Here is a 13,963-nt window from a genome sequence, read left to right on the forward strand (position 1 = left end):
GGCCAGGGCATACAAAAACCATAAAAAGAGAAATTTAATACTGTATTTCTTCGATTGTAAGACACCATCGATTGTAAGACACACACTAATTTCAGTACCACCAACAGAAAAAAACCACCCTAAGACACACCTGCGATTCTAAGACGCACCCCATTTTTAGAGATGTTTATATGGGAAAAGTGCATCTTCGAATCGAAGAAATAGGGTATTAAAACATGACGTATTTCTATCTTACAGTATTTGAAAACTTTATATCTGCCACCTTTCCTCAAAGCAGGGTATTTCCCAGTACATGCCCAACACTGTGCTTAATTTGGGAAGCAGCCACATCCAACTAAAGGGTACTATTCACACATTTTCCTGTGCATTATATTTTTTATGCTGGTAATTTAATATTAGGAGCAGTCAAAATTCAATCCAGGAGCCTTCTCGGAATGGTGAGCCAATCAAAACTGGTCTTTTCTTTATAAGGAGAACTGGGCCACTGAGAGGCACATTGATCCTCCTGCCTTAGAGCCAAATTACATTTGTATAATCTCCATTAAATTGTTTTCCTCTTGAAGTTTTCCCATTGTAGTTGATAATGGAATGTTTACAGCTACTTTTTTTGCTTTGTACATCAGTAACATTTGACCTTGTTATCCAACCCATTTTAGACATTCGACGTTTGTGTCACTTCTTTTTTTTAAAAGTCCCAACATCCCATTGCACTGCTGCCTACATCCAAGACACCCTTTTAAGCTTCATCCTTCAAAGAATCTAACTGCCATTGTTGCCTAAATATTGTTAACTTCCCTCATGATGGTAATTAAGGCTGTGTAATAGGTTTGCCTTTAAATGTAATGGAAGTCTGTCTTTATTGTGAAATCGCAAGTGAGTAAACAATTCATTTAGGTTAATATAGCCTTTTGTCTCCTGCTTTGCTTCTGTGGAACAGACTTGGTGAATCACTTCTCCCCGATGAACTCATCTATCGCTTCCGTGCAAACATTGTTATCAGCACAAATGAGCCATTTGAAGAAGACCTGTGGGACGAGATTGCCATTGGAACTCTGTATTTCAAGGTATGAAAAGGCTGCCGCTGTAGCTTAAAGCTTGCTGGGAAAGAGAAAATAGCAATTCCTTGCAAGGCCAAAGTCTAAGGCAAAAAAAAAAAGTGATAGGCTGATTATACAGAATAGCTGCCAGCTACAGCCGTGCAAACAGCAACTTATATTACGGTGTGTATAGACAGGATGTCCAAGTTGTGGAAGTGACCTGGTACTACAGCAGCATCCTGTGGTGCAGTGCCCACAGGTACACTCACAGAAGCTTTCTGTCCCCCCACAGCTGCTATTGCCCCTCCCCCATGAGATGCCCTCACCTGGGTGGTGGGTGGTGGCAGCAATTTTGTGTGGTAACTGCATGGCTCCCATCTGCACCAGGGAGCTGCACCACTGAACAATGCATTTTGGTGATATAAGATGGTGGCTGCTTGTTTTGCATGCATTCTGTTCAGAAGCACCAGCCCTGTCTCAGCTGAGGATATTGCTAGGGGAGGGTTGACTGGCAGCTGCAGTGATGGAGCCAGAAAAGAAAAAAAGAGAGAGGAAAAAGGGTGGGGAAAGAGAGCGGAGCAGCCAGCTGAAAGAGAGAAATCAGTGGGAGGGGAAGCAAAGCAATCAGGAAAAATGGAGAGAAAACAGGGCTGGGTGGGACCAGATCCAGTTCACACGGCAGGCTTCCATAGCTGCTGTTTTCCAGTCTTTAAAGGTGCTTCCAGATGGAGGGCTCTGAGCGCTAGCAATCCAAAAACATTGTGCAGCTGCTTAAAGGGAAAAGATGGAAGAAGTGGTAAGAAGAAAACACAAGCGGATCAGAGTAGAAGATGACAATGTTTGGACTTCCAGTAAATTTGCATGAAAGGACAGGATGATGGTTATGGAAGTTAACCAGATAAAAGCATTATCTGGAAGTACCCATAAGAATATATATTCACAAAAGTGAGGGGAACCAAAAGATTTTCAAAGGGATGGATATGTGGGGAAGGTGGTTGCTGAATTTTGCAAACCATATGCAGGCTTGTCATTGCTTGTGTGTCCCAAAAAGATCGAATAAGTTTTACTGTAAATATGTTTTAAAATTTTATGACTTTTCTCCCAGTGTCTGCAAATCTACAATTCAAATACCCAATCATTTCCATTCCTTTTTATGCCAACGATAAAAGTGCCTGGGTAATTAATTTCATTAAAGCTTGACTGAGAAAGGAACAGGAATTTCTACATCTTCCCTAATTCAAGGCTTCCTGCTTACCAGAATTTTTCTGATGCATCACATTTGTATGAGTAATAGGATTATGTCAATGCAAACATTTGTCTTACTTAAGCCTCCTACAGTCTGTTGCATGCTGCAGGGTGAAGGCAGGAAGCTTGGAGGCAGGCAGACAGACAAGCAGGTCAGCAGAGAGAGGGAGAGAAAACAGAGAGAGCAGAGAGGGATGTAGCACACATATAGAATGCAGAGAGAAAGCACAGAGAGAGTGCATGTGCACAGTGGCGCACTCCCAATATTTTGACTGGCCACAGCAGCCATTTTGTGACCGGCTACAACCCTATGGCAGCCATTTTGTGGTGGTGCTGACAAAACTTTCCCAAAATTTCTGATGTGCCCGTGGGCCCAAGCATGATGGGAAGTCCTGCATTATGGCAATGACAGGGAAATTGTTGCCGCTGCACATCAGGATTCACCAAGATTCAAACCAGGTACTTCCTGGTGTGTTCATTAGCATCCTTTGTGGTGGAATACTCAAGGCCAAGCTATGTTGGAAGAAGGGCTAGAATTCCTGGGTTTAAAAGAACATGCTCTACATTAGGCTACCCTTAAAGAGTGTCCAAAAACTTCAATTGGTGCAAAAAGTGGCAGCTAGGCTTCTAAAATGATGCACGGTATCATGATAACATCATCCCAGTACTGAAAGATCTGCACAGTTGTTTTCTGGGCTCAACTCAAGTTGCTGATTTAACCCTTAAAGCTCTAAATGACTTAGGACCTGTATACCTGAGGGACTACCTATCTCAGTATTAACTTGCTCAGTTATTAAGCTCAGCAGGAGAGACCCCTTTGAAGACACCATCACCTGCAGGGGCCAGCATGTCAGGCACGTGGGAAAGGGCATTCTCTTGTGTTGCACCCAAACTCTGGAATGTAGTCACGCTGCTGGAGTTGTGACTGGTCCTAAATCTCTCTGGATTCAGGAAGGGGGTCAAGAGACATTTTTATAACTTGCCTTTTTTTTAATAGTTGTTTTTAAAGGTTGTATTCAAAGTTTTACTATGTTTTTATTTGATTATGGTTTATATTATTTGAACGTTTTGTAAACCACCTTCGTTGAGTTTAGAAAAGCAATATAGAAATACAGTAATAAATAAATATGCTGTTTTTAAATGATTAATTATTTAAATGCTTGTTTTAAATTATGATTATTTTACATTTTTATCTGACCTTTCAGCTGCAAAAACATGCCTTCCAAAGTGCCAAACACCAATTGTATTTCAATTGTATTATAATCTTATGTGTCCCATATATGTGGTAATTCAGCTGTATAATGTTTAAACATATAAGTATATTTGAAAGTCTTAGTAGCTTTAATCAGTCATGCACAGTGTAACTGATCATCCTTGGAATACTCTTCCCAAGGAAGTTCACCTGGTGCTGATACTGTCATCTTTTTGGTGCTAGGCAAAGACATATTTATTTTCCCAGGTGTTTGGGCATTAGCTGTGTTATATTAATTATATGTATAATATATCATCAGTGTCCTTGTATGAGTCACGTTGAGACTGCTTTTGTGGTGGGAAGCGAAGCATAAATATAATAAATGAGGGGAAATTAATTTGATATAACAGCAAGTGTGCTTTAATAATTAATAGTTTAATGAAAACTGGACTCTTTAATTTTCTTATACTGCATAATTATGGTGTTGCTGATGTAGGTAACCTAAGTACTAGTCATGAGCTCCTCATACCATTTTTGCTACGACTAAGAGCTATTGAGTTGTCTGTAAGTAATGTTTTAAGGGTACAAAATCCATGCCTTGTCTCTACTTACCTGAGCCATGGCTTTCTTTGATCAGTAACCTGTCATTAACTGAAGGCATTGCAAGCTGAGAAGAAATTTCTACTTCACAGGGGCTTTTCACAAAAGCAAAATGCCCTTAGTCTGCAGTATTTCTACTACTTTCCCTTTCAAAGGAGAAACAAAAGCTGAGCAGTTAACATTTCAAGATGTATTTAAAACAACAACAACACTTGAAATGACGAACATGTTTTCCTTGGAGGATGAAAGCAAAAAAATAAAATTAAAAGTATCATCTAATTATTCCCTTCAATTATGTGGTGCAGAGATAGGCAACAGGCAATTTCAGTTTGGCTTATAGTGGGATTTATTTATTTATTACAATAGCTGGAGCTCTCTGGGTGGTTCACAAAAACAGTATTCCACCATACCCATCCCCTGATTCCAAGGAGTCTTCCATTTGAATTTTCAGCTCAGTGTCACAATCCAGGGCATGGGCGGCAGGGTCCTTAGGCAGGAACACCGGGGCCGGGACGGATGGAGATGGAACCAGCTTGGGCAGTTGGAATACTGGTGGAGCAAGCTGGGAGTGAGGCATGGGTCTCAGGTGGCACAGTCCAACAGAGGGCCGGAGGCAGATCCAGGAAACAGGCACAAGGTCAGACACAGGTTCAGAATCCAAGTAGGAGCCAGAGGCAGAAGAGAAGTCCAGTCAACAAGCAGGCAAGGTTCAGGCAGGGATCAAGGCAAGAAGAGGCAGAGTCCAGGAGGAACAGGGTCCAAACAAGGACCAGAGGCAAAAGTCTGTGGTCAAAGGCAAAGCAAGGTTCAGGCACGTACCAGGTAACAAAGGGGGTAGAGGCATGGTCAAGATGAACAAGAGACCTGGCGAGGCAAGATCTGCGGTAGCACGAGGAACTGGCTGCAGCTAGCACGAGAGACCGTGTTGCTGTGGCAAAGGCTGAAGGGGAAATGCAGTTCTTATATAGGCTTTTCCTGGCCGCTCCCAGCTGTTCTGTATGACCCAAACTTGGAGTGCCTGCTGGTCTGGGCCTGAACCCTGCAAGGCTTTACCAGCCAGGGCTCACATCCTGCGAAGCCCTGAGGCTGGTTATATGAAAACCTGCAGCCAGATGGTGCTGCAGGATAGGACAGATCCTGACACTCAGCCATTATCTTCTATATGTGCCAAGATGCAGGCGAAGGGCTCAGTCTCCTCTTATGAGAATAGCAGCAAGGTTTCACCAATAATAATAATAATAATAATAATAATAATAATAATAATAATAATAATATCATACCTATTTTCCTCTTGTAAAGCAGCTTTCATGGGCCTCCTCTTCTCCATTTTATTCTCACAGCCACTCTGTGAGGTAGGTTAGGCTGAGAGTCAATGACCAGCCCAACGTCAACCAATGAGCTTCATGGCGGAGTTGGGACTAGAACCTTGATCTCCCAAGTCCCAGACCCACACTTTAACAAGTACCCCACACTGGCTTTAAAGGGCATAGAACCAGTGTGGTGTAGTGGCTGAAGTGTTGGACTGGGAGTCGGGAGATCTGGGTTCTAGTCCCCACTCGAACATAGAAACCCACTGGGTGACTTTGGGCCAGTCACAGACTCTCAGCCCAACCTACCTCACAGGGTTGTTGTTGTGAGGATAAAATGGAGAGGAGGAGGATTATGTACACCGCCTTGGGTTCCTTAGAGGAAAAAAGACGAGATATAAATGTTGTTGTTGTTATTATTATTTTGAAAACGGTTTTCACACAATGTGCATCCCATCATTAACCCATAAATTAATTAACCCATGATTGTTGCCATGATGTGCAAACAGCCCCATTATGTAGCCATCATGACTAGTAGCTGATAGCTTTATCCTCCATGAACGTGTTTAATCTGTGTCAGGGAAAATTCTAGGAAATCAAGATTTCAAAATGTGTTAACTTTTAAGTTCTACATTTTAAAAAGTGCACAGTTTGGTTTTCCAACACTGCTGCATAATAAAACAATGGCATAACTTAATCCCAGACTAAGGCTTTTAGTGTCGAAAGTGACCTCAGTGTGACAGAAGAGAAACCGATGCTTCCTTCTTATCAGGGCAGGGATGGAAGGAATTCTGGAAAACAAACAAAAGCATCATGTAGCAGAAGGACAAGTGAACACCACTGCCAGTAAGTGCGACAAGCACTTTGCCTTAGTTATATCCTCTCTCACCACCCCACATACTTGATGCCGATAGTATATGGTAGAAAGAGTTGCTAGGCTCCTCTTGTCAATGGAAAAGCAGGTGTGTTTTACATTCTCTCCAAGTCAAGATAATAGAAACTTTTCTGTGCAAATTTCAGGTTATGGGGCCGTGTCACCGATGTCTGGTTATTTGCATTGACCAACGAACTGGACAACGAAATAAGGAATTTCTTCAGAGCCTGGCTGCCATTAAAGATAGAAAGGTCAGTATACAAATCTCTCTCTCTCTCTCTCTTTCTCTCTCTCTCTTTCTTTCTTTTTAAAAAGGTGACTGGATATTGCAATATCCTCCCTTTCTCATCTGCTTCCTTTGCCTGTTTTGAGGATATAACCTGCAGCCTTACCGGATTTGAAAAAAAGCCAAGAGGAAATGGCTCTGCAGATGGTGTCTGTGCATATTTGAGTGAATGTATGTATAATAATGGGTAGGAGCCAGACTAAAGCCTAACCTACACTAAGCAGGATAGAGCACTACGAAAGCGGTATATAAGAGGCAGGAGCCACACTAAGCAGGATATAGCACTATGAAAGCGGTATATGGTCTGTGCCAATGGGCCCCAACAGTTGTCAGTGCACTTCAATACCGCTATAAAGCAGTAGTGTGGCTCCTGCCTTTTATATACCGCTTTCATACCATTTTCATTGTGCTATATCCTGCTTGGTGTAGATTAGGCCACAGTTAGTGCCACTTAGTCATGACAAATTTAGCTCCCATTGATTTCCATGGGACCTCAGGGTAACTTAGTCTGGATTGAACCCAGTATAAATAAATGAATGACCAGATGGAGATAAGGTTAATACTGTTCATTAAAACATTTCAGCTTCTGCTTTCCTCAGTTAACACAGTTGGGGTTTCAAACAAGTGCTAGAAGCAAAGGTAGCACTTGTAAAAACACTCAGGATGGAAGCATTCTACCGAGCACTTGGTGGGGTCATACGGTGGGTCAAAAATAAGACTTCAAGGGTGGCCTTAATTACCTATGGGGATGAATGGGACTATGTGAAATCTACACCTTGTTGCTGGGTGTATCAAGGGTGCAGAACCTCAGATTCCAGGGGCCAAATCCAGCCTGCCTGGGGTCCCAGTCCAATCCCTCAGGTTTCCCCAGATGGCCCTATGCCCTTCCCCTGACCCCATTCCATTTCCCCCCAACTACTGACCACTTGGTGATTTCTTGGCTTTTGTGAAGTTTTTCATCCGTTCTAAAAGTTTTTCTAAGGTTTAGTTACTAGCACTAAGAGCTTTATGCTAAAATATTCTGGCATTTTATGGCCTTGCCCCTTTTGCCTTCGGCACTGCCCACTCCTAGAACGCAGCTCCCAAGAGCAGCTCCGAAATGAAGTGTCGCTCTCAGGCTGAAAAAGCTGCTACACCCTTGTTTTAAATGCACTACATCTAAATAGTGTTTCTTCAGAAGAGCATGCTCTCGAAGTTGGGTAGTCCCACTTGCCCTGAAGGAACCAACAGTCCCTGAATTCATACAGAAGATCATTTAAATACACACTGACAGTTCAGGTGCAGTAAAATTATCCTTACTACTTCCGTAGAATTTTACAGATGACATAAGAAGAGCCGTGCTGCATCAGACCAAGGGTCCATCTAGTCCAGCACTCTGTTCACACAGTGGCCAACCAGTGGCCCATGAGAGACCCCAGGCAGGACAAGGGTGCCACAGCATGCTCCCATCTCTGTCCCCCAGCATAGGCATGCTCCCTCTGATACTGGAGGGAGGGAGCACAGAGCCATTGATTGCCTTCTTCTCCAGGAATTGGTCCAATGACCACACTTACCTTAGAGTAGTTTGGAGGAACTTCTAGACAGCTGTGATCGTGGAATACAATAATATAAAAAGTAGTGGGGCCTTTCAAACTAGCGTCAGTTTTCTTTTATTCAGTCCTAACAGTAGTGGTGCAATTTGTAACCTTAATTTCTGAACAAAGTAGCATGCCTATTTTCTTGTATATTTTAAATGAATAGCTAACTTTAAAAGGTGGGGGAAGACACTTCAGTGGAATGTGTTCATACCAGTTGTTTATTTCGCCAAAGCCTAATGGATAACAAAGCCTAATTGTATTACATCTACATTCCTTAATTTCTCTGTACATCTCACCCCACATACACAATTAATCCCATGTTTTTGAGTGTGACTAAATACGTGCTTGAAATGACACTTTAATATGATATTATCTCTAGCACTGCCAGTGATTAGTAGTTTTTCCGTGTCCTTGATAGGTTTTATCAGAATTTCCAACTGCGAGCTTTGCTATTATGCAAGCTTTTACAGCAAAAGTAGCTTTTTACTTGTATCTTTCCTCTGATGAAGAGTCATGCAGAAGCTAATATTCTAACCCCCCTACTGACATCAGAAGGTGTACATAAAGCTATGTAGTTCACAGCACAGCATTCTGCTTAGTGTTTAAGCTTGTTCTGGGAACTTGCATTCTGGAAAAGGATGTCCTTGAAGTCAGCAAAGAAATAGAGTGAGGCTTAGTAGCTCATGTTGATAACTTTGCAAACTGCAATCTCAAAGTTCATTTTTAATTTTGGGACTACAGAGTCCTCCCCCACCCCCATTTTTTTTCCTTTTTGTATGTGTTATGTTCAAATTAAACTTGCTCAGGTGGACCAATAAGACAAAGGTTTGCTAAGCCTCCTGTTTCTAAGGGTGAAGTCAGATAGAACATTCTTAACTACAGTTGCTGTATGCTCTTAACCTATGGTGTGGATCTGGCTTTGCAACTGGCCTTGCTCACTTGCATATATGAATCAGCTGTTAAGCTGCAATTGAAAAGACTTTTATTAGGCAGTAAGAGCTCCTTCAGATGGGGGGGGGGGGAATCGTGTCCCCTTACCATTAGCTCTGAAGCCGCATCTCTTCCACAATGAGCTGCAATTACCCAGAGGAAGAGGAGCAACTGCATGGCCCATTCAATGTAGTGGGCATTTTATAGTGAAACTTCTCCTGCACATGGCAGGAAATAGTGACAAATGTCGCTATAGCTCAGAAGAGTTGCATTTTTGGAGGATTATTTTACAATGAAAAAAAATGGCGGAAGGAGCGAGAGACCAGCAGGAGGAACACGTCGTTGTCAAAATGATCCGTGAATATCCGTGAGTGGCCAGTTGTGAGCATGCAATAAAACACTCATTTGAAGAAGCTCTAAGTGCCATTGCATTTAGTGGGACTTGCTTCTGAGTAAATATGCTTCAGATTGCCCTTATAGTCTTACCCCTCCATGCATGCTTTCAGTCAAATTGTTTCAAGAACAGGGTTATGTGTGTGCACCTCACTTCCAAGCAGTAAGACGTTCCAGTGCTTACCCCTGGTTCAGTTTCCTTAAGAGAAGGACACTGGGACTTAAGGAGTTTATGTGATATAGGTTTTATTTACACACATATATACAGGTGGACCTTAAGATAAGGGTTCATGGCATTAACACTTCATCAGATTCCTACACACCATCAGATGTCTAGAGGAGCCCATACAGAGAAATATGTCAGTCCTTATAGTAACAAAGTCAGAGTAATTTTAGTTGATGTGTGAGGTAAAAAAAAATTAATTGAAGCCAAATTGTAAGTATTACTTAGAGATGAGCAAACATGTAATGTTTGAGCTCATTGAGGTTCTCCTATTTCTTCCTTGAAGCTCAATTCATCTTGTTCACGTTCTTAAATGTGAGTGTCTTTTTTTCTGATCTGGAAAATTTTTATTTCTAGAAGTGTGCACCCAAAATGGGCACTTACCCCCCTCATAAGCTAAAGCGTGAAAATGTAGATTTTGGTGGTGGTGGGGAATGCACCTTTCGAGGAGAAATGCACATTTGCTGAAGTGTGCACTTTCAAATGTGAGTGCAGGCTTGGTAAATTGTGAACATTTCCCCAAAATTATGTTCATGTTTGCAAATCATGTTCACATGATTTGCAAACAGGAACGAAATTCTTGTACAACCCTAGTACTGGTTGCGGGGAATGGAAATATTAGTGCAAAGTCCCTCTTCAGGTGATGGAAAGCTTGTCTTCTTGAATGGCTAAATATGGTATTTTCTAAAGCACATTTTTAAAAAGCAAAGATCACTGTGCTGGTCCATGAGAAAAATCATGGACAGCTGGGCAACAGCTTTATTAGACTTTATTGGTTTTATTAGGACCAAACAAAATATTACAAAAGTGTGTACACTTTTGAAATCTCAAGTACTGTTCATCAGGCTAAGTGGTTAAAAAACAAAAAGTTGGGAGAAGGAATTTTAGAGAAATCTAAAAATTTGGCCAGATGTAGTGCCCATGTTGTGCCGTTTCATACCCTACAGATGAAGATTTGCAGACTGAATGAATTAGTCATTGGTAGGTGTTGCAAGTATCAGATTACATCTAGCAATGCATTCTTGGACAGAGAAGCTATCTCCATTCCTGGAAACATAAGGGCCAGCTATAACTCATATCTACCACTTGCATTGGGTGAAACACGCAGGGTCCTCGACTTTTTCTTAATTAAATTAATTTATACTTTGTTGCACTGGTTTCTAGCTACACTTGATGTTTGTTTACTGAAAATTCTCACTTCAAACTGAAGTTTTCCTACATCATTCACTTGAAGCAGCAATAATTGGAAAGTTTTTTCACGTCTTAACTCACTGACCATTTCTCAAGTTTCCAAACCAAGAAGCAGTAAAGAAAGAATGAAACTGGAAGAAATGAACTCTGTTTCCCAGCAACAGTGATCCCACGATTAATGGCCAAGTATTGGTGGATGTCAGAAGAATTGCTCATGTGGTTTAAACAATGCCATATCTAAATCTCTGCTGGATTGAGTTACTCACAACGAGATCAAATCCCTCGTTTCCACTGCAATTACAGGCAGCAAATAATGCAGCAGTACTTCAGCCTTCCTTGCAAGCTCATTAAGCAAGTGTATAGAGATATCATTAGCTTTGCTAATAAAGTGGTTGCAATTTATCTTCAGCAGAATATGCTATAAGTATTCGTTTCTGTTCATGATTCAAAACGTGGAGCCTGTCTTCCTTTTTCTTTGCATTTTCACTTTATCTCTGAGAATTTCTCTCAAATGCATTATGTAATGAAGAAGCTGGAATGGTCATTTGATTCCCTTTGGACGATTTAGTATAACTTAAGCAAGTCTGTACTCCATGCTAAAATAAATTAAAATTCTACACTCAAGCAATTCAGCCTCTGTCATGAGAAAAGTGAAATTCTGTGATCTGTATAAGTCCCATTCAATTTGAACCCGTTTGCATAATTTACATGCAATTCTATACTCAGGATATGCTGGCTGAAGGGGCTATGAGTGGAAGCCCTGCTATACCAGCACCATATCCTATCACAATTCAATGGAAGCATTGACCCATTGTGAGGCAGCTGTGAGAAAAGCAAACTCTACATTACGAATCATTAGGAAATGGATTGGAAATAAAACTTGCAATATCATAGTGCCTTCATACAAATCTCTGGTGCATACAATTCAAATATTGTAAATAGTTCACATTGCTACACATCAGAAAGTATGTTGTAGTGAGGAAGAGGTGCTGAAAAGGGTAATGCATATGATCTGGGGGGAGGGGCTAGTTACAAAATCTGGGGCATTCTAGCTTAGAAAAATGGTGAGTAAGGGGGACATGATAGGGGTTTATAAACTATTTGTGGTGTGAACAAAGCAAATAGGGAGACATTTTTTCTCTTCCTTTCATAATTAGTATAGACCCAGTGTTGCCACAGGGCTAACAGTCTGAGAAAACAAAACAAAAATTAGCTTAATCGGTCTGCTACGCAAAACTGGCAGTGAATCCTGTTTTACAAAGGCGAAAACAAATAAAAATGAGCAAAATCTGCCTGGTACACAAATAAACCGACGAAGGTAAGGGGGAAAACGTTCTTTTTTAAAAATGAACATTTAGAATTTCTTCAAGTTTGAGGTCAAAAACATGTGATGTCATGTCAGGCGCTATTTGGCGTGGAGGAAATAAACCAGCACTAAACTGTAGAGTAATGGGAGACTGTTTGGCAGGGAGCAAATAAAAATACTGTTTCGCTTTTAAAGCTTGAACTTCGAACTTTTCAACATTTTCTGGACGTCTACATTGCTTAGGCTTCAGTTTAAAAAAATGAGCAAAATCAGTCTGGTAGATCTCTAGTAATAAGTGTTACATTGACATATGTTTATATAGATACTAGTGCCAGGCAATCATACAATGAGGGGGAGCATATTTCCCCTGTTTCACATGATAGGACTTGAACTCACATCTCCTGCTTCCCAACCACATGCCCTTGCAGTCAGCGACTAGAGATTGCTGCCATCCATTTCTGGCTGTGGCTCCCCATGTTTTAACTATCCTGGTCCTTCCTTTTTCCTGCTTGGGCAAAAATTCCCTTAGTGGGTCCTGAACCCTCATTTTCAGGAGGCTCTATGCTGGCCTCCTGCTTAAGGGAACTATGTGAGTTCTGTGTGATATGACTACCTGCTGAGTGTTGTGAGCAACAATTGTGCTTGTGATAAGGGACAAATTTCTGCCTACACAGATGCCTGGGGACTCTCAGTAGCTGGTTCATTGCTGCTTATATCACAGGACCTCATGGCAAGGGGGCATTATTTTGTACATTAAGCGGTGCATGGAGGCTTGTCTATGTTGACATCCATGTATTAGCTCTCTCCATGTCTGAGTGGCATGGGTTGTGTGTGTTGTCACTGCAATAACCTGTGATTTGTAGGCATCAGTGTTGTCATGAATGCTGTGGGTGTAACCTTCATTGTTGCTTCTGGAGGGGGAAGAGTAAAATGTCCCCTCCCTGTGTTTTAACTTTTGTCTTTAAGCCTCAGGTGTGATTACTTTAATTGCATGGTAACCAATGCCCTTTTGGGCTCTTATTTATTTATTTATTTATTTATTGCATTTTTATACCGTCCAATAGCCAAAGCTCTCTGGGCGGTTCACAAAAATTAAAACCATAATAAAACAACCAACAGTTTAAAAACACAAATACAAAATACAGTATAAAAAGCACCTGGCCACCTCTTTGCCTTGTGAGATTTCAGCAAGCTCGTTGCCCCTACCTTGTCAAGCCCATTTTTGCAGCCATATAGAGCTAGAGGATTACCTTTTTAAAATAAAAACTAAGATAACTTCTATGGTAAATACTGCAATGCTCCCTCAAACTCTCAGGATGTGTTAAATCTAAATTAAGCAAATAAAAAAATGGAAATGGTTCTAAACATCTTAAGTGATATAGCTATTTTCATTGTTCAATATATTGCTACTATTTACCATAGATATTAGAATTTAATTTATTCATCTAAAGTCATTACAGTTTTCTACTGTGCAATCTATTGGGTATTTGATCTTCTAGACTTACAGCTACCTTGTTGTTTTTTCAGACTAACTTTGGAATATACCTGATGAATCACCCTGGGACAGCATCTTCTTCTCCAGGTGGCTTGTCAGTGGGATCTCAGGTACTTCCAGTGATCAAGAGCAACATCACAGCATTACCATCTACTGAAGAGTACACGTTAGGATGACTTCAGACTGTTCACATTTGCTCTGAACATTGAGAGCCTTCTCCAATACCATTAATTAAATGACAATTATTTGTGAACAATCAGTAATTACGTGCAAAATCTATTCAAGTTGCATCACAGGACAGGTGCAA

The 13,963-nt window shown here is 41.1% G+C and overlaps 1 protein-coding gene across 1 annotated transcript in view; it reads left to right on the plus strand.

Annotated features, from left to right (window-relative positions):
* The window catches only part of MOCOS (molybdenum cofactor sulfurase), a 148,021-nt gene extending 134,058 nt beyond the window's left edge, over window positions 1-13,963 (plus strand). The window contains exons 13-15 of the mRNA XM_063131242.1: window positions 938-1,064; window positions 6,402-6,506; window positions 13,689-13,963. Of these exons, the coding sequence (XP_062987312.1) occupies window positions 938-1,064; window positions 6,402-6,506; window positions 13,689-13,832 (376 nt within the window). The 3' untranslated portion in view covers window positions 13,833-13,963. The remainder of the gene's footprint in view (window positions 1-937; window positions 1,065-6,401; window positions 6,507-13,688) is intronic.

The sequence above is a fragment of the Elgaria multicarinata genome, chromosome 1 (assembly GCF_023053635.1).
Source record: "Elgaria multicarinata webbii isolate HBS135686 ecotype San Diego chromosome 1, rElgMul1.1.pri, whole genome shotgun sequence".
Taxonomy (NCBI): Eukaryota; Metazoa; Chordata; class Lepidosauria; order Squamata; family Anguidae; genus Elgaria; species Elgaria multicarinata.